The sequence below is a fragment of the Pleurodeles waltl genome, chromosome 6 (genome assembly GCF_031143425.1).
Source record: "Pleurodeles waltl isolate 20211129_DDA chromosome 6, aPleWal1.hap1.20221129, whole genome shotgun sequence".
Classification (NCBI taxonomy): Eukaryota; Metazoa; Chordata; class Amphibia; order Caudata; family Salamandridae; genus Pleurodeles; species Pleurodeles waltl.
In genome coordinates, this window is record NC_090445.1 from 5,537,067 (window position 1) to 5,553,685 (window position 16,619).

The window sequence follows — 16,619 nt, forward strand, 5'->3', positions numbered from 1 at the left end:
CTAGGGTAATACACACGTGTCTATCCTCTCTCCTAGGATGACACTCCTGTGTCTATCCTCGGAATGTCAGATGGTGCTATCTCTCCTGTGTCTATCCTCCAAGGATGAGATGGTGGTGTCTCCCCTATGATGATATGTCTGTGTGTATCCTCCCCGGGTGGGATGTTGATGTCTGTCTTATCAATCAATCAATCAATCAGGATTTACCCTTGGAGTGTCTATCCTCCAAGGGTGATACAGTAGTGTCATGCCTTTACATGCAGTGAGATGTGCTTGTGTCTATCCTTCAAGGGCGAGACGAGATGGTGGTGTCTCTCCCTGGGTGACACATGTCTGTGTCTATCCTGAATGTGAGATGGTGGTGATGGTGGAGGCACCACCATCTCACATTCCGAGGATAGACCCAGGCCTGTCACCCTAGGAGAGACACTAGCGACTCATACTCAGAGGACATCACCATTTCATACTCCGAGGAGAGACACAGGCGCGTGTCACTCTAGGAGAGATACCACCATTTCACATTCTGAGGATAGACACAGGCGTGTGTCACCCTAGAAGAGACATCACTAGTGCTTAATTTGTGCTTGTCGTTTCCGGTGCTTAGCACCAGCACTTATTTTTGAGGGCCGGCGCTTATACTTCTGCTTCAAGCATTTACTGCGAACAAAAGACACATATGGGAAAGATGGAGGAAGAGAAAAACAAAAAAGTGTCACAATGCGAGAAAGCATAAAGCTGCAAGAGTAAGCTGAAGGGGCAGGGAGTGGCTGTAAATGGATTAAAGATGCGAGATGGCTTCAGGATTGCACTGCCTCAGTATTCCATGCTGTTCATTTAATTGCAGCAGCCATGAGTTCAAGAGGAGGGCTTTGGGCACCGGCACATTTTTATTTACAAATTAAGCACTGGACAGTGTCCTATACACACCTCCGGTTAGGTGAGAGCACATTGTCTATACACACTTCTGAAGAAATTACAGCACAATGTCTTATAGACACTTTGGAGAGGTAATGGCACAATTTCCTATATAGTCGTCCGGAGAGGTAATGGTATGGTGTCCTATGCACACCACTGGAAAAGTGATAGCACACACATGATGGGACAGTACCCTAAGCCCACCTCCGGTTAGGTGAGAGCACAGTGTCTATACACACTTCTGGAGAAATGACAGCACAATGTCTTATAGACACTTTGGAGAGGTAATGGCACAGTTTCCTATAAAGTTGTCCGGAGAGGTAATGGCACAGTGTCCTATACACACCTCTGGACAGGTGATGGCACAGTATCCTACGCACACCTCTGGAGAGGTGAATGCACAGTGTGCTATATACACTTCTGGAGAGGTGATGGCACAGTATCCTACACACACCACAGTGTCCTATACACACCTCTCAAGAGGTGATGGCATGGTGTTCTATACACACCACTGGCACGGAGTCCTATGCACACATCTGGCTAGGCAATGGCACAGTGTCCTTTATACCCCTCAGAAGAGGTGATGGAGAGATGATGGCACGGTCCCTATACACATTTCTGGAGAGGTGATGGAGAGATGATGGCACAGTGTCCTATAAACACCTTCAGAGAGGTGATGGCACGGTGTCCTATGTACTCCTCTGGAGAGGTGATGGATTGGTGTCTATACACATCTCTAGAGAAGTGATGACACAGTGTCATATACATACCTCTGGAGTGATTCATGGTACAGTGTCCTTATGCACACCACCGAAAAGGTGATGACACAGTGTCCTATAGACTCTTCCGGGGTGGTGATAGCAAGGTGTCCTATACACATCTCCGGAGAGGTGATGGCACAGTGTCCTATGCTCACCTCTGGAGAGGTGATGGCACAGTGACCTATGCACACCTCCGGAGAGGTGATGGCACATTGTCCTATACACACCTCCGGAGAGGTGACAGCACAGTATCCTATATATACCTCCTGAGAGGTGATGGCACATTGTCCTACACACACCTCCGGAGAAGTGATGGCACAGTATCCTATACATACCTCCAGAGAGGTGATGGCACAGTGTCCTGTACACACCTCCCGAGAGGTGATGGCACAGTGTCCTATACACACCTCCGGAGAGGTGATGGCACAGTCTCCTATACACACTTTTGGAGAAGTGGTGGCACAGTGTCCTATACACTTCTCTGGAGAGGTGATGGCACAGTGTCCTGTACACACCTCTGGAGAGGTGATGGCACAGTGTCCTCTACACACCTCCAGATAGGTGATGGCACAGTATCCTATACACACCTCCAGAGAGGTGATGGCACAGTATCCTATACACACCTCCAGAGAGGTGATGGCACAGTGTCCTGTACATACCTCCAGGGAGAGGTGATGGCACAGTATCCTATACATACCTCTGGAGAGGTGATGGCACAATGTCCTGTACACACCTCCAGAGAGGTGATGGCACAGTGTCCTGTACACACCTCCGGAGAGGTGAAGGCACAGTGTCCTATACACACATCCGGAGAGGATATGGCACAGTGACCTATGCACACCTCCAGAGAGGTGATTGCACAGTGTCCTGTACACCCCTCCATAGAGGTGATGGCACAGTGTCCTGTACATACCTCCGGAGAGGTGATGGCACAGTCTCCTATACACACTTCCAGAGAAGTGGTGGCACAGTGTCCTATACACCCCTCCAGAGAGGTGATGGCACAGTGTCCTATACACTTCTCTGGAGAGGTGATGGCGCAGTGTCCTGTATACACCTCCGGAGAGGTGATGGCACAGTGTTCTATACACCCTCCAGAGAGGTGATGGCACAGTGTCCTGTACACACCTCCAGAGAGGTGATGGCACAGTATCATATACACACCTCCGGAGAGGTGATGGCAAAGTATCCTATACACACCTCCAAAGAGGTGATGGCACAGTGTCCTGTACACACCTCTGGAGAAGTGATGGCACAGTGTCCTGTACACCCCTCCAGAGAGGTGATGGCATAGTGTCCTGTACACACCTCTGGAGAAGTGATGGCACAGTGTCCTGTACACCCCTCCAGAGAGGTGATGGCACAGTGTCCTATACAACCCTCCAGAGGTGATGGCACAGTGTCCTGTACATACCTCTGGAGAGGTGATGGCACAGTGTCCTGTACATACCTCCGGAGAGGTGATGGCACAGTGTCCTGTAGATACCTCTGGAGAGGTGATGGCACAGTGTCCTGTAGATACCTCTGGAGAGGTGATGGCACAGTGTCCTGTACATACCTCTGGAGAGGTGATGGCACAGTATCGTATACACACCTCTGGAGAGGTGATGGCACAGTGTCCTGTACACACCTCTGGAGAGGTGATGGCACAGTGTCCTGTACACCCGTCCAGAGAGGTGATGGCACAGCGTCCTATACACCCCTCCAGAGAGGTGATGGCACAGTGTCCTATACACCCCTCAAGAGAGGTGATGGCACAGTGTCCTGTAGACACCTCTGGAGAGGTGATAGCACAGTGTTCTGTACACCACTCCAGAGAGGTGATGGCACAGTGTCATATACACACCTCCGTAGAGGTGATGGCACAGTGTCCTATACACACCTCCGGAGAGGTGATGGCACAGTGTTCTGTACACCACTCCAGAGAGGTGATGGCACAGTGTCATATACACACCTCAGGAGAGGTGATGGCACAGTGTCCTGTACACCCCTTCAGAGAGGTGATGGCACAGTGTGCTATACACCCGTCTGGAGAGGTGATGGCACAGTGTCCTATACACACCTCTGGAGAGATGATGGCACAGTGTCCTAAACACACCTCCGGAGAAGTGATGGCACAGTGTCCTGTACACCGTCCAGAGAGGTGATGGCAAAGTGTCCTATACACCCCTCCAGAGAGGTGATGGCACAGTGTCCTATACACACCTCCAGAGAGGTGATGGCATAGTGTCCTATACAGCCCTCCACAGAGGTGATGGCACAGTGTCCTATACACACTTCCGGAGAAGTGATGGCACAGTGTCCTGTACACCCCTCCAGAGAGGTGATGGCACAGTGTCCTATACACCCCTCTGAAGAGGTGATGGCACAGTGTCCTGTACACCCCTCCAGAGAGGTGATGGCACAGTGTCCTGTACACCCCTCCAGAGAGGTGATGGCACAGTGTCCTATACACCCCTCTGGAGAGGTGATGGCGCAGTGTCCTGTACACACCTCCAGAGAGGTGATGGCACAGTGTCCTGTACACCCTCCAGAGAGGTGATGGCACAGTATCCTATACACACCTCCGGATAGGTGATGGCACAGTGTCCTATACACACCTCTGGAGAGGTGATAGCACAGTGTCCTGTACACACCTCCAGAGAGGTGATGGCACAGTATTGTATACACACCTCCGAAGAGGTGATGGCACAGTGTCCTATACACACCTCCGGAGAGGTGATGGCACAGTGTTCTGTACACCACTCCAGAGAGGTGATGGCACAGTGTCATATACACACCTCCGGAGAGGTGATGGCACAGTGTCCTGTACACCCCTTCAGAGAGTTGATGGCACAGTGTGCTATACACCACTCCGGAGAGGTGATGGCACAGTATCCTATACACACCTCCGGAGAGGTGATGGCACAGTGTCCTATACACACCTCCGGAGAGATGATGGCACAGTGTCCTATACACACCTCCGGAGAAGTGATGGCACAGTGTCCTGTACACCGTCCAGAGAGGTGATGGCAAAGTGTCCATTACACCCCTCCAGAGAGGTGATGGCATAGTGTCCTATACAGCCCTCCACAGAGGTGATGGCACAGTGTCCTATACACACCTCAGGAGAAGTGATGGCACAGTGTCCTGTACACCCTCCAGAGAGGTGATGTCACAGTATCCTATACACCCCTCCGGAGAGGTGATGGCACAGTGTCCTGTACACCCCTCCAGAGAGGTGATGGCACAGTGTCCTATACAACCCTCTGGAGAGGTGATGGCGCAGTGTCCTGTACACACCTCCAGAGAGGTGATGGCACAGTGTCCTGTACACCCTCCAGAGAGGTGATGGCACAGTATCCTATACACACTTCCGGAGAGGTGATGACACAGTGTCCTATACACCCCTCCAGAGAGGTGATGGCACAGTGTCCTATACATACCTCCGGAGAGGTGATGGCACAGTGTCCTATACACACCTCCAGAGAGGTGATGGCACAGTATCCTATACATACCTCTGGAGAGGTGATGGCACAGTGTCCTATACGCCCTCCATAGAAGTGATGGCACAGTATCCTATACACCCTCCAGAGAGGTGATGGCACAGTGGCCTGTACACACCTCCGGAGAAGTGATGGCACAGTCTCCTACACCCACCTACGGAGCGGTGATGGAACGGTGTCCTATTGCCATCTCCGGTATTGAAAAGTTCCTCTTTTGTAACTAATGGTTTGCAGGTTGTAGTAAACTTTTAATTAAGATATTAAAATGTATTTAGCAGAGTGTGTTTATTTTGTTTTAATCGTGTTAAAAGTTTAACGTACAGAACACTATTTAGTTTTAAAAAAAATCATTTTTAATAAAGTAGACTAAACTGCACCTACAGCTCTCAGGTCAGCTGGTGCAGGACGTGAGGCTGACACCAGGGGGCGATGCTCGGTACAGGGGCCAGTGCACCAGGGGGCACTGCTGGGTACAGGTGACAGTGCACCAGGGGGCACTGCTGGGTACATGTTACACTGCGCCAGGAGGCACTGATGGGTACAGGTGACACTGCACCAGGGGGCACTGCTGGGTACAGGTGACACTGCACCAGGTGGCACTGCTGGGTACAGGTGACACTGCACCAGGGGGCACTGCTGGGTACAGGTGACACTGCACCAGGTGGGTACAGGTGACAGTGCACCAGGGGGCACTGCTGGGTACAGGTGACACTGCACCAGGAGGCACTGATGGGTACAGGTGACACTGCGCCAGGAGGCACTGATGGGCACAGGTGACACTGCACCAGGGGGCACTGCTGAGTACAGGTGACAGTGCACCAGGGGGCACTGCTGGGTACAGGTGACACTGCACCAGGTGGGTACAGGGGACAGTGCACCAGGGGGTGCTGCTGGGTACAGGTGACACTGCACCAGGAGGCACTGCTGGGTACAGGTTACAGTGCACCAAGGGGCGCTGCTGGGTACAGGTGACAGTGCACCAGGGGGCGCTGCTGAGTACAGGTGACAGTGCACCAGGGGGCGCTGCTGGGTACAGGTGACACTGCACCAGGATGCACTGCTGGGTACAGGTGACACTGCACCAGGGGGCACTGCTGGGTACAGGTTACAATGCACCAGGGGGCACTGCTGGGTACAGGTTACACTGCACCAGGAGGCACTGCTGGGTACAGGTTACAGTGCACCAGGGGGCGCTGCTGGGTACAGGTGACAGTGCACCAGGGGGTGCTGCTGGGTACAGGTGACACTGCACCAGGGGGCACTGCTGGGTACAGGTGACACTGCACCAGGATGCACTGCTGGGTACAGGTGACACTGCACCAGGGGGCGCTGCTGGGTACAGGTGACACTGCACCAGGATGCACTGCTGGGTACAGGTGACACTGCACCAGGGGGCACTGCTAGGTACAGGTTACAGTGCACCAGGGGGCACTGCTGGGTACAGTTTACACTGCACCAGGAGGCACTGCTGGGTACAGGTTACAGTGCACCAGGGGGCGCTGCTGGGTACAGGTGGTAGTGCACCAGGGGGCGCTGCTGGGTACAGGTGACACTGCACCAGGGGGCACTGCTGGGTACAGGTGACACTGCACCAGGGGGCACTGCTGGGTACAGGTTACAGTGCACCAGGGGGCACTGCTGGGTACAGGTGACACTGCACCAGGGGGCACTACTGGGTACAGGTTACAGTGCACCAGGGGGCACTGCTGGGTACAGGTTACAGTGCACCAGGGGGCACTGCTGGGTACAGGTGACACTGCACCAGGGGGCGCTGCTGGGTACAGGTGACACTGCACCAGGAGGCACTGCTGGGTACAGGTGACAGTGCACCAGGGGGCGCTGCTGGGTACAGGTGACACTGCACGAGGGGGCACTGCTGGGTACAGGTGACACTGCACCAGGAGGCACTGCTGGGTACAGGTTACAGTGCACCAGGGGGCACTGCTGGGTACAGGTGACACTGCACCAGGGGGCACTGCTGGGTACAGGTGACACTGCACCAGGGGGCACTGCTGGGTACAGGTTACAGTGCACCAGGGGGCACTGCTGGGTACAGGTGACACTGCACCAGGAGGCGCTGCTGGGTACAGGTGACACTGCACCAGGAGGCACTGCTGGGTACAGGTTACAGTGCACCAGGAGGCACTGCTGGGTACAGGTGACAGTGCACCAGGGGGCGCTGCTGGGTACAGGTGACGGGGCACCAGGGGGCGCTGCTGGGTACAGGTTACACTGCACCAGGAGGCACTGCTGGGTACAGGTGACACTGCACCAGGGGGCACTGCTGGGTACAGGTTACAGTGCACCAGGGGGCACTGCTGGGTACAGGTGACAGTGCACCAGGAGGCGCTGCTGGGTACAGGTTACAGTGCACCAGGGGGCGCTGCTGGGTACAGGTGACAGTGCACCAGGAGGCGCTGCTGGGTACAGGTTACAGTGCACCAGGGGACGCTGATGGGTACAGGTGACACTGCACCAGGGGGCGCTGCTGGGTACAGGTGACACTGCACCAGGGGGCGCTGCTGGGTACAGGTAACACTGCACCAGGGGGCGCTGCTGGGTACAGGAGACACTGCACCAGGAGGCACTGCTGGGTACAGGTTACAGTGCACCAGGGGGCACTGCTGGGTACAGGTGACACTGTACCAGGATGCACTGCTGTGTACAGGTTACACTGCACCAGGAGGCACTGCTGGGTACGGGTTACACTGCACCAGGAGGCACTGCTGGGTACAGGTTACAGTGTACCAGGGGGCACTGCTGGGTACGGGTGACAGTGCACCAGGGGGCACTGCTGGGTACAGGTTACAGTGCACCAGGAGGCACTGCTGGGTACAGGTTACAGTGCACCAGGGGGCACTGCTGGGTACAGGTGACACTGCACCAGGATGCACTGCTGGGTACAGGTGACACTGCACCAGGATGCACTGCTGGGTACAGGTGACACTGCACCAGGAGGCACTGCTGGGTACAGGTGAGACTGCACCAGGAGGCACTGCTGGGTACAGGTTACACTGCACCAGGGGGCACTGCTGGGTACAGGTGACACTACACCAGGGGGCGCTGCTGGGTACAGGTGACACTGCACCAGGATGCACTGCTGGGTACGTGTGACACTGCACCGAGGGGCTGACTGCACTTACTATGCCACCCTCAGACACCCTAGGAGGCAGAGACTGACTGGCAATGTTTGCTCATCTTTTTCAGTTCTCGAAAGAGAAGTACATTGTGGACTCGTCGCCAGAGAAGCTTCAAAAAGAGCTGGAGGAGGAACTAAAACTGAGCAGCACAGACCTGAGGAGCCACGCCTGGTACCACGGCCGCATCCCACGGGAGGTAAGAGGGGACACTGCCAGCAAGCCTGAAACCATGGGAGGTAAGAGGGGCACTGCCAGCCAGCATGGTACCATGGGAGGTAAGAGCAGGCACTTCCTGCCAGACCTTGTACCATGGAAGGAAAATAGAGGTAGACACTGCCAGCCAGGCCTGGTACCACGGGAGGTAAGAGGGCCACTGCCAGCCAGGGGGGTGAGAGGGGGCAGATACTGCCAGCCAGGCCTGGTACCATGGGGGGTAAGAGGGGGCAGATACTGCCAGCCAGGCCTGGTACCATGGAAGGTAAGTAGAGGCGGACACTGCTAGCCAGGCCTGGTACCATGGCAGGTAAGAGGGGCACTGCCAGCCAGGTCTGGTACCATGGGAGTTAAGAAGAGGCAGACACTGCTAGCCAGGTCTTGTACCATGGGCGGTAAGAGGGAGCACTGCCAGCTAGGCTCGGTACCATGGGATGTTATAGGGGCACTGGCAGGTTTTGACACATTTCCAAACTCATCTCCTACCTAAGATGCATCTCAGATGGGGCATGAAAGGTCACAGTTCAGCCACATATGGCACCATATCCAGTGAGGTCTTTTGTTGTCACCAGGTGTCAGAGAGTCTGGTGCAGAGGAACGGGGACTTCCTGATCCGGGACTCGCTCACCAGCCTGGGTGACTATGTGCTGAGCTGCCGCTGGAAGAACGAGGTGCTACACTTCAAGATTAACAAGGTGATGGTGCGCACAAGCGACAAGTGCACCCGCATCCAGTACCTGTTTGAGCAGGAGAGCTTCGACAACATCCCTGCCCTGGTGCGCTACTACGTAGGCAACCGTCATGTGGTGTCTGAGCAGAGTGGTGCCATCATCTACTGCCCTATCAACCGCACCTTCCCACTGCGCCACCTGGAAGCCAGCTATGGCCTGGCCAACGGCCGGCACAGTGGACCCCACAGTCCCTCCAGCCACAAGGGTGGTCACATGAAGAGGCGGAGCATCACCATGACTGATGGGCTGACTGCGGACAAGATCACCAGGGGGGACGCATGCCCCAACAGGTAAGGTGTAGAGCGGGGAGGTGCACCAGTGGTGATGGGTGGAAGAGGGTTTTGTGGGTCGAGGTTCACCAGCAGTCTGACATGGATCAGGATCTAGGGGTGCCACAACAGTGACCTAAGTGAGCAAAGGACCTACATCTGAGCATACCCTTGGCATATCTTTGGCCTAATTAGGGCGTTACCTCAAGCATACACAAAAAGATGACAGGGGACTACATCAGGACAAAGAAGCACACCCGAGGAAGCCGGACAAGGTCTACAGTGAAGACGCAGAAATTGACATGGCACATAGATAGGACTCCGATGCCGAAGGAGTTGACATTGAGAAGGAGAAAACTCTGAAGAGATCTGCATTGAATGCGAGGGGCAGAGCCAAGAACATCAGGCTCAAAGCACCCCAAGATCACACCAACACCAAAATCTATGAAGTTAGTGGGCAAACACAAATCCAAAAAGCCCAGCAGATCCAAACCCAGAGATGCTGCAGGTGTCAAACCCGCAGAACCATCTTCGACTCGGATAGGAAATTGAGAGTTCAGGAGGTAGAAACAAATGCACAAAGAGGAACTTTTGGCTCTGAAAAGGAAAGTGTCAAAGTTCGATGGAGACAACAGGGTGCTCAACGTCGAAAAGAAGAAGAGAAGACTCGAGGCTGAAATGGAGGCCTTGCTCTAAAGGCAGAAGAAGTTTGACGACTTCCTAAAGACTTATAGAAATCCATTCCAGCCCTCAGAGAAGCTGATTGAAGTTGAACAATGGGAACCGAAGCCAGCGATCACGCCCGAACCAGCAGAGGAGCAGGAGGAAGAAATTCTCAAGTTCGAAGAGGACTTCAAAGGAAACCCCTTCCAACAGGGAACAAATGAAGAAGAGAACTCAGAAGTAGGATGGCACAACCTCGACACCGAGTCACCAAAGGAGGGAGTCAACACGTACCCCTTCAGACTACCACCTCCCAACGGTATTGCCATCTATAAAGTAGTGATAAAGAGGGCCACCTATGGCATCATGCTGAAGGAGGAGCAAGCAGAATCCTGCTCCTTGTTGGAAAGATGGCTGCCTTCCTAGAAGAAGAGCCAGTTCATGCCCATGCTGTGCAGCATACTGGACCCAGGGAGGGAATCATTCCAGAAACCAGCCACAGCAAAAGCTGTTACCACAAGGACAGAGAAGAAAAACACTTTTCTCAGGACCCTCCGCACATCAGGGGCTAGTGTTAGTGGCATCGATGGGATGCTTCAATGGAATGACTCTCTTCTCAATGCTCATAAACATTGGGGTCCAGTACTGTCATCTTTTCAGTGTGCAGGTGAAAGTCAATCTGTGGAACACCAGAGACCCAGGGAGTGACTCTATGCTCAGAAACTCTTGGTGGAGAGTAGAGTAGCATTATCAGTGTCTGGCTGAAGATGAATCTTTGTAACAGAACAGGTATAGTGCTGCAACTCTCAGCCTCAATTCTCTGAAAGTCTGTGATGATGTACAGCAGAGTTTACTCAGTTTCTTTAGAAGATAAATCTTTAAACACAAGAGACCCAGAGAAGCGACTGTCAATCTCGAGCCTCTGAAAGTCCATGATGATGCACAGCAGCGTTATCTACTGTCCTTTAGAAGATAAAACTTTGAACACAACAAATCTAGAGAAGCAATTGTCAGCCTTGATTCTCTGAAATCTTTGATGATGTCCATCAGAGTTAGCTCATGTCCATCAGAAGATAAATCTTCGAACACAACAGACTTGGAGAAGCAACTCTCAGTCTCGAGTCTCTAAATGTCTTTAATAATGTACAGCAGAGATATCTCCTGTCCTTCAGAAGATAAATCTTTGAACACAACAGATCTAGATAAGCAACTCTCAGTCTTGACTCTCTGGAAGTCTCTGATGACGTACAGCAGATTTATTTCATGTCCTTCAGAAGATAAATGTTTGAAAACAACAGACCCAGAGATGCGACTGTCAGTCTTCGGTCTCTGAAAGTTTTTAATGGTGTACAGTCAAGATATCTCATAGTTTGACTGTCTCTAAACCCCATATGATGCAATTTGCTATATGGTCCCTCTAGAAGAAGAGTTCTGGGACCTTCCTTGTCCTGCACGAAGACTCACCTAGTGTCTAAGGTGTCCGACCCACTGAAGTGTGATGTCAGCACCTCTGCCTTTGTGTGAGGGCAAGCCCCAGTCGCAGTTTGGAAGGATCAGGACATCAAGAGGATACATTTAATTGATGAAGATTACCAGCTCCTTTTTTTCAACAGTGCTGTGTCAGTTTCAACAGTTTCATCCATAACAAAGAAAACTGTACCTTTTCTGAGGTGATTTTGAGCCATGGTAGTTGGAACGAGCTCAAGGCCTCATACAAACACGTGGGACCTTGATTAGTGCAAACATCAGAAACGTTTCTCAGGCTGTCTCTCTTGCGAAGCGCAACAGAACCAGCATGTGTGTTTGGCCAAAGTCATTGCACATCTTGGTAAGCCTTGAAGTAAGCTGTTCCTGTAACACACCTACTAGTTTTGAGGATCTCTATATATACTTCCTCTGGGGAGTTTAAAAGACGCCTGAAATCTCTTTCATTAGACTTAAGAATCTCAATTTAAGGGTTTAGCTTTGGTAACATTAAGTTGTCCAATACTTCATAATGCACCAAGTAACACGCTGGTGCCTTCCGTCGCTGTGGAGTCTTGCAGCTGTCTCCCTGCTGTGTTGTTCTGTCTGAAGGAACATCTTCTGCTCTATGTCAAAGCGACAGCAGATTTATTGAAAGTTGTCAGGCATGTTACTGGAGGAAAGGTCTCCGCCAGGAGGTGCCAGACACGAGCATCTTATGGAGCAATTCCTATATGAAGTTTTTCAATGGGAGGCTACTGGCTCCATTCAACCCACATCCATCTTTGCCTATGCATGGGGGGTGCATGTGTGTGGGAGGTTGTGTGTGTGTATGGGTGTTTATGTCAGTATATGTGGAGGGGGTGTCTGTGTGTCAGACCCTGTGTGTGTGATGTTTCGGAATGTCTGTGGTCTTGTATGTGACGCTGGAGTGACCAGTGGTCTCCACGCTGGACACCGTGTAGACAGCTGCCCATTGTGATGGTCTTGTGGAGATTCCCCTTTGTCCCAGATGGACGTGGGAGGCTGCTTCCCGAGTGCTCATGGTTCCCCAGCCTCAGGGCTCCTGGTGTGAGTGTAGGGGGGCTTCTGGATCAGCAGTGCCTTATGAGGGATTGCCAGGGTCTCAGTCTGGCTATGGGCCCCAAGCCCTGAGATTTCTAACCATTGAGTTTTCTTTCTTCTCAGTGTTTCCTCTGCCCATCATCGAGATGCCATCCGGAACTGTGCAGTGAGTGCAGACCAGATCCAGGGCTTGCAGACTCCAATGTCCCCCATCTCCGAGACCCCTGGATCACCCGCCTACAGCACAGGTGAGTACCTGCAACCAGAACTATTGACAGGACAAACCTCGTGATGATTAGTTCAGCTGAACCCAGAGACAGTGTTCTAGGTGGTACCCACCCTCGTTTGGCGTACGGCATGAGGCCACTGACCTGGACTTATGCCCATGCCGACGTGATGCTCTCTTGTAGCCTCCTTCAAGTCGCAGAACCCTGGAGGACGCTTCTGAGCAGCATGGACATGTGTAGGAAAGTACCATCTTGCCTGGCATGTTACCCCCATTTTTCACTGTATATATGTTGTTTTAGTTGTATGTGTCACTGGGACCCTGGTAACCCAGGGCCCCAGTGCTCATAAGTGTGCCTGAATGTGTTACCTGTGTAGTGACTAACTGTCTCACTGAGGCTCTGCTAATCAGAACCTCAGTGGTTATGCTCTCTCATTTCTTTCCAAATTGTCACTGACAGGCTAGTGACCATTTTTACCAATTTACATTGGCTTACTGGAACACCCTTATAATTCCCTAGTATATGGTACTGAGGTATCCAGGGTATTGGGGTTCCAGGAGATCCCTATGGGCTGCAGCATTTCTTTTGCCACCCATAGGGAGCTCTGACAATTCTTACACAGGCCTGCCACTGCAGCCTGAGTGAAATAACGTCCACGTTATTTCACAGCCATTTTACACTGCACTTAAGTAACTTATAAGTCACCTATATGTCTAACCTTTACCTGGTAAAGGTTAGGTGCAAAGTTACTTAGTGTGAGGGCACCCTGGCACTAGCCAAGGTGCCCCCACATTGTTCAGAGCCAATTCACTGAACTTTGTGAGTGCGGGGACACCATTACACGCGTGCACTACATATAGGTCACTACCTATATGTAGCTTCACCATGGTAACTCCGAATATGGCCATGTAACAAATCTATGATCATGGAATTGCCCCCTCTATGCCATCCTGGCATTGTTGGTACAATTCCATGATCCCAGTGGTCTGTAGCACAGACCCTGGTACTGCCAGACTGCCCTTCCTGGGGTTTCACTGCAGCTGCTGCTGCTGCCAACCCCTCAGACAGGCAGCTGCCCTCCTGGGGTCCAGCCAGGCCTGGCCCAGGATGGCAGAACAAAGAACTTCCTCTGAGAGAGGGTGTGACACCCTCTCCCTTTGGAAAATGGTGTGAAGGCAGGGGAGGAGTAGCCTCCCCCAGCCTCTGGAAATGCTTTGTTGGGCACAGATGTGCCCAATTCTGCATAAGCCAGTCTACACCGGTTCTGGGACCCCTTAGCCCCTGCTCTGGCGCGAAACTGGACAAAGGAAAGGGGAGTGACCACTCCCCTGACCTGCACCTCCCCTGGGAGGTGTCCAGAGCTCCTCCAGTGTGCTCCAGACCTCTGCCATCTTGGAAACAGAGGTGCTGCTGGCACACTGGACTGCTCTGAGTGGCCAGTGCCACCAGGTGACGTCAGAGACTCCTGCTGATAGGCTCCTTCAGGTGTTAGTAGCCTTTCCTCTCTCCTAGGTAGCCAAACCCTCTTTTCTGGCTATTTAGGGTCTCTGTCTCTGGGGAAACTTTAGATAACGAATGCATGAGCTCAGCTGAGTTCCTCTGCATCTCCCTCTTCACCTTCTGATAAGGAAACGACCGCTGACCGTGCTGGAAGCCTGCAAACCTGCAACATAGTAGCAAAGACGACTACTGCAACTCTGTAACGCTGATCCTGCCGCCTTCTCGACTGTTTTCCTGCTTGTGCATGCTGTGGGGGTAGCCTGCCTCCTCTCTGCACCAGAAGCTCCGAAGAAATCTCCCGTGGGTCGACGGAATCTTCCCCCTGCAACCGCAGGCACCAAAAAGCTGCATTACCGGTCCCTTGGGTCTCCTCTCAGCACGACGAGCGAGGTCCCTCGAATCCAGCAACGCTGTCCAAGTGACCCCCACAGTCCAGTGACTCTTCAGCCCAAGTTTGGTGGAGGTAAGTCCTTGCCTCACCTCGCTGGGCTGCATTGCTGGGAACCGCGACTTTGCAGCTACTCCGGCCCCTGTGCACTTCCGGCGGAAATCCTTCGTGCACAGCCAAGCCTGGGTCCACGGCACTCTAACCTGCATTGCACGACTTTCTAAGTTGGTCTCCGGCAACGTGGGACTCCTTTGTGCAACTTCGGCGAGCACCGTTTCACGCATCCTCGTAGTGCCTGTTTCTGGCACTTCTCCGGGTGCTACCTGCTTCAGTGAGGGCTGTTTGTCTTGCTCGACGTCCCCTCTCTCTGCAGGTCCAATTTGCGACCTCCTGGTACCTCCTGGGCCCCAGCAGCGTCCAAAAACGCCAAACGCACGATTTGCGTGTAGCAAGGCTTGTTGGCGTCCTTCCGGCGGGAAAACACTTCTGCACAACTCTCCAAGGCGAGAGGGATCCGTCCACCAAAGGGGAAGTCTCTAGCCCTTTTTGTTCCTGCAGAAACCTCAGCTCCTTCTGTCCAGTCGAAGCTTCTTTGCACCCGCAGCTGGCATTTCCTGGGCATCTGCCCATCTCCGACTTGCTTGTGACTTTTGGACTTGGTCCCCTTGTTCCACAGGTACCCTAGATTGGAAATCCACAGTTGTTGCATTGCTGGTTTGTGTCTTTCCTGCATTATTCCTCTAACACGACTCTTTTGTCCTTAGGGGAACTTTAGTGCACTTTGCACTCACTTTTCAGGGTCTTGGGGAGGGTTATTTTTCTAACTCTCACTATTTTCTAATAGTCCCAGCGACCCTCTACAAGGTCACATAGGTTTGGGGTCCATTAGTGGTTCGCATTCCACTTCTGGAGTATATAGTTTGTGTTGCCCCTATCCCTATGTTTCCCCATTTCATCCTATTGTAACTATACATTGTTTGCACTGTTTTCTAAGACTATATTGCATATTTTTGCTATTGTGTGTATATATCTTGTGTATATTTCCTATCCTCTCACTGAGGGTACACTCTAAGATACTTTGGCATATTGTCATAAAAATAAAGTACCTTTATTTTTAGTATAACTGTGTATTGTGTTTTCTTATGATATTGTGCATATGACACTAAGTGGTACTGTAGTAGCTTCACACGTCTCCTAGTTCAGCCTAAGCTGCTCTGCTAAGCTACCATTATCTATCAGCCTAAGCTGCTAGACACCCTATACACTAATAAGGGATAACTGGGCCTGGTGCAAGGTGCAAGTACCCCTTGGTACTCACTACAAGCCAGTCCAGCCTCCTACATTGGTTGTGCAGTGGTGGGATAAGTGCTTGAGACTACTTACCACTCTTGTCATTGTACTTTTCATAAGAGAAAAATATACAAAACAAGGTCAGTGTATATACACATAGCCAAAAAGTTTTGCATTTCCTCTTTTCACTCTTTTCTAAGTGCTGAAAAGTACTTCTAAAACTTTCAAAAAGTTCTTAAAAGTTTAAAAAGTTTTTTCTGTCTTTCCAAAAAGTTCTGAAAACTTTTTTCTCTTTTTCTATCACTTTAACTCTCTCTAAAAAATGTCTGGCACAGGCAAAAATGTTGAACTGTCCAAACTTGCATATGATCACCTTAGCTGGAAAGGAGCAAGGAGTCTCTGCATAGAGAGAGGTTTGAGTGTAGGGAAGAATCCTTCCTTAGAACTGTTAATTAATATGCTTAGAGTACAGGATAAGGCCATAAGTGCCCAATCTGGTGAAAAAGTA

General features: G+C 51.9%; 1 protein-coding gene across 3 annotated transcripts in view; it reads left to right on the forward strand.

The window, feature by feature from the left end:
- The window catches only part of SH2D3C (SH2 domain containing 3C), a 259,019-nt gene that overhangs the window by 173,456 nt on the left and 68,944 nt on the right, over positions 1-16,619 (forward strand). For all 3 annotated transcript variants that reach the window (XM_069236960.1, XM_069236959.1, XM_069236958.1), the window contains 3 exons: positions 8,369-8,497; positions 9,087-9,535; positions 12,830-12,954. In XM_069236960.1, the coding sequence (XP_069093061.1) occupies positions 8,369-8,497; positions 9,087-9,535; positions 12,830-12,954 (703 nt within the window). The remainder of the gene's footprint in view (positions 1-8,368; positions 8,498-9,086; positions 9,536-12,829; positions 12,955-16,619) is intronic.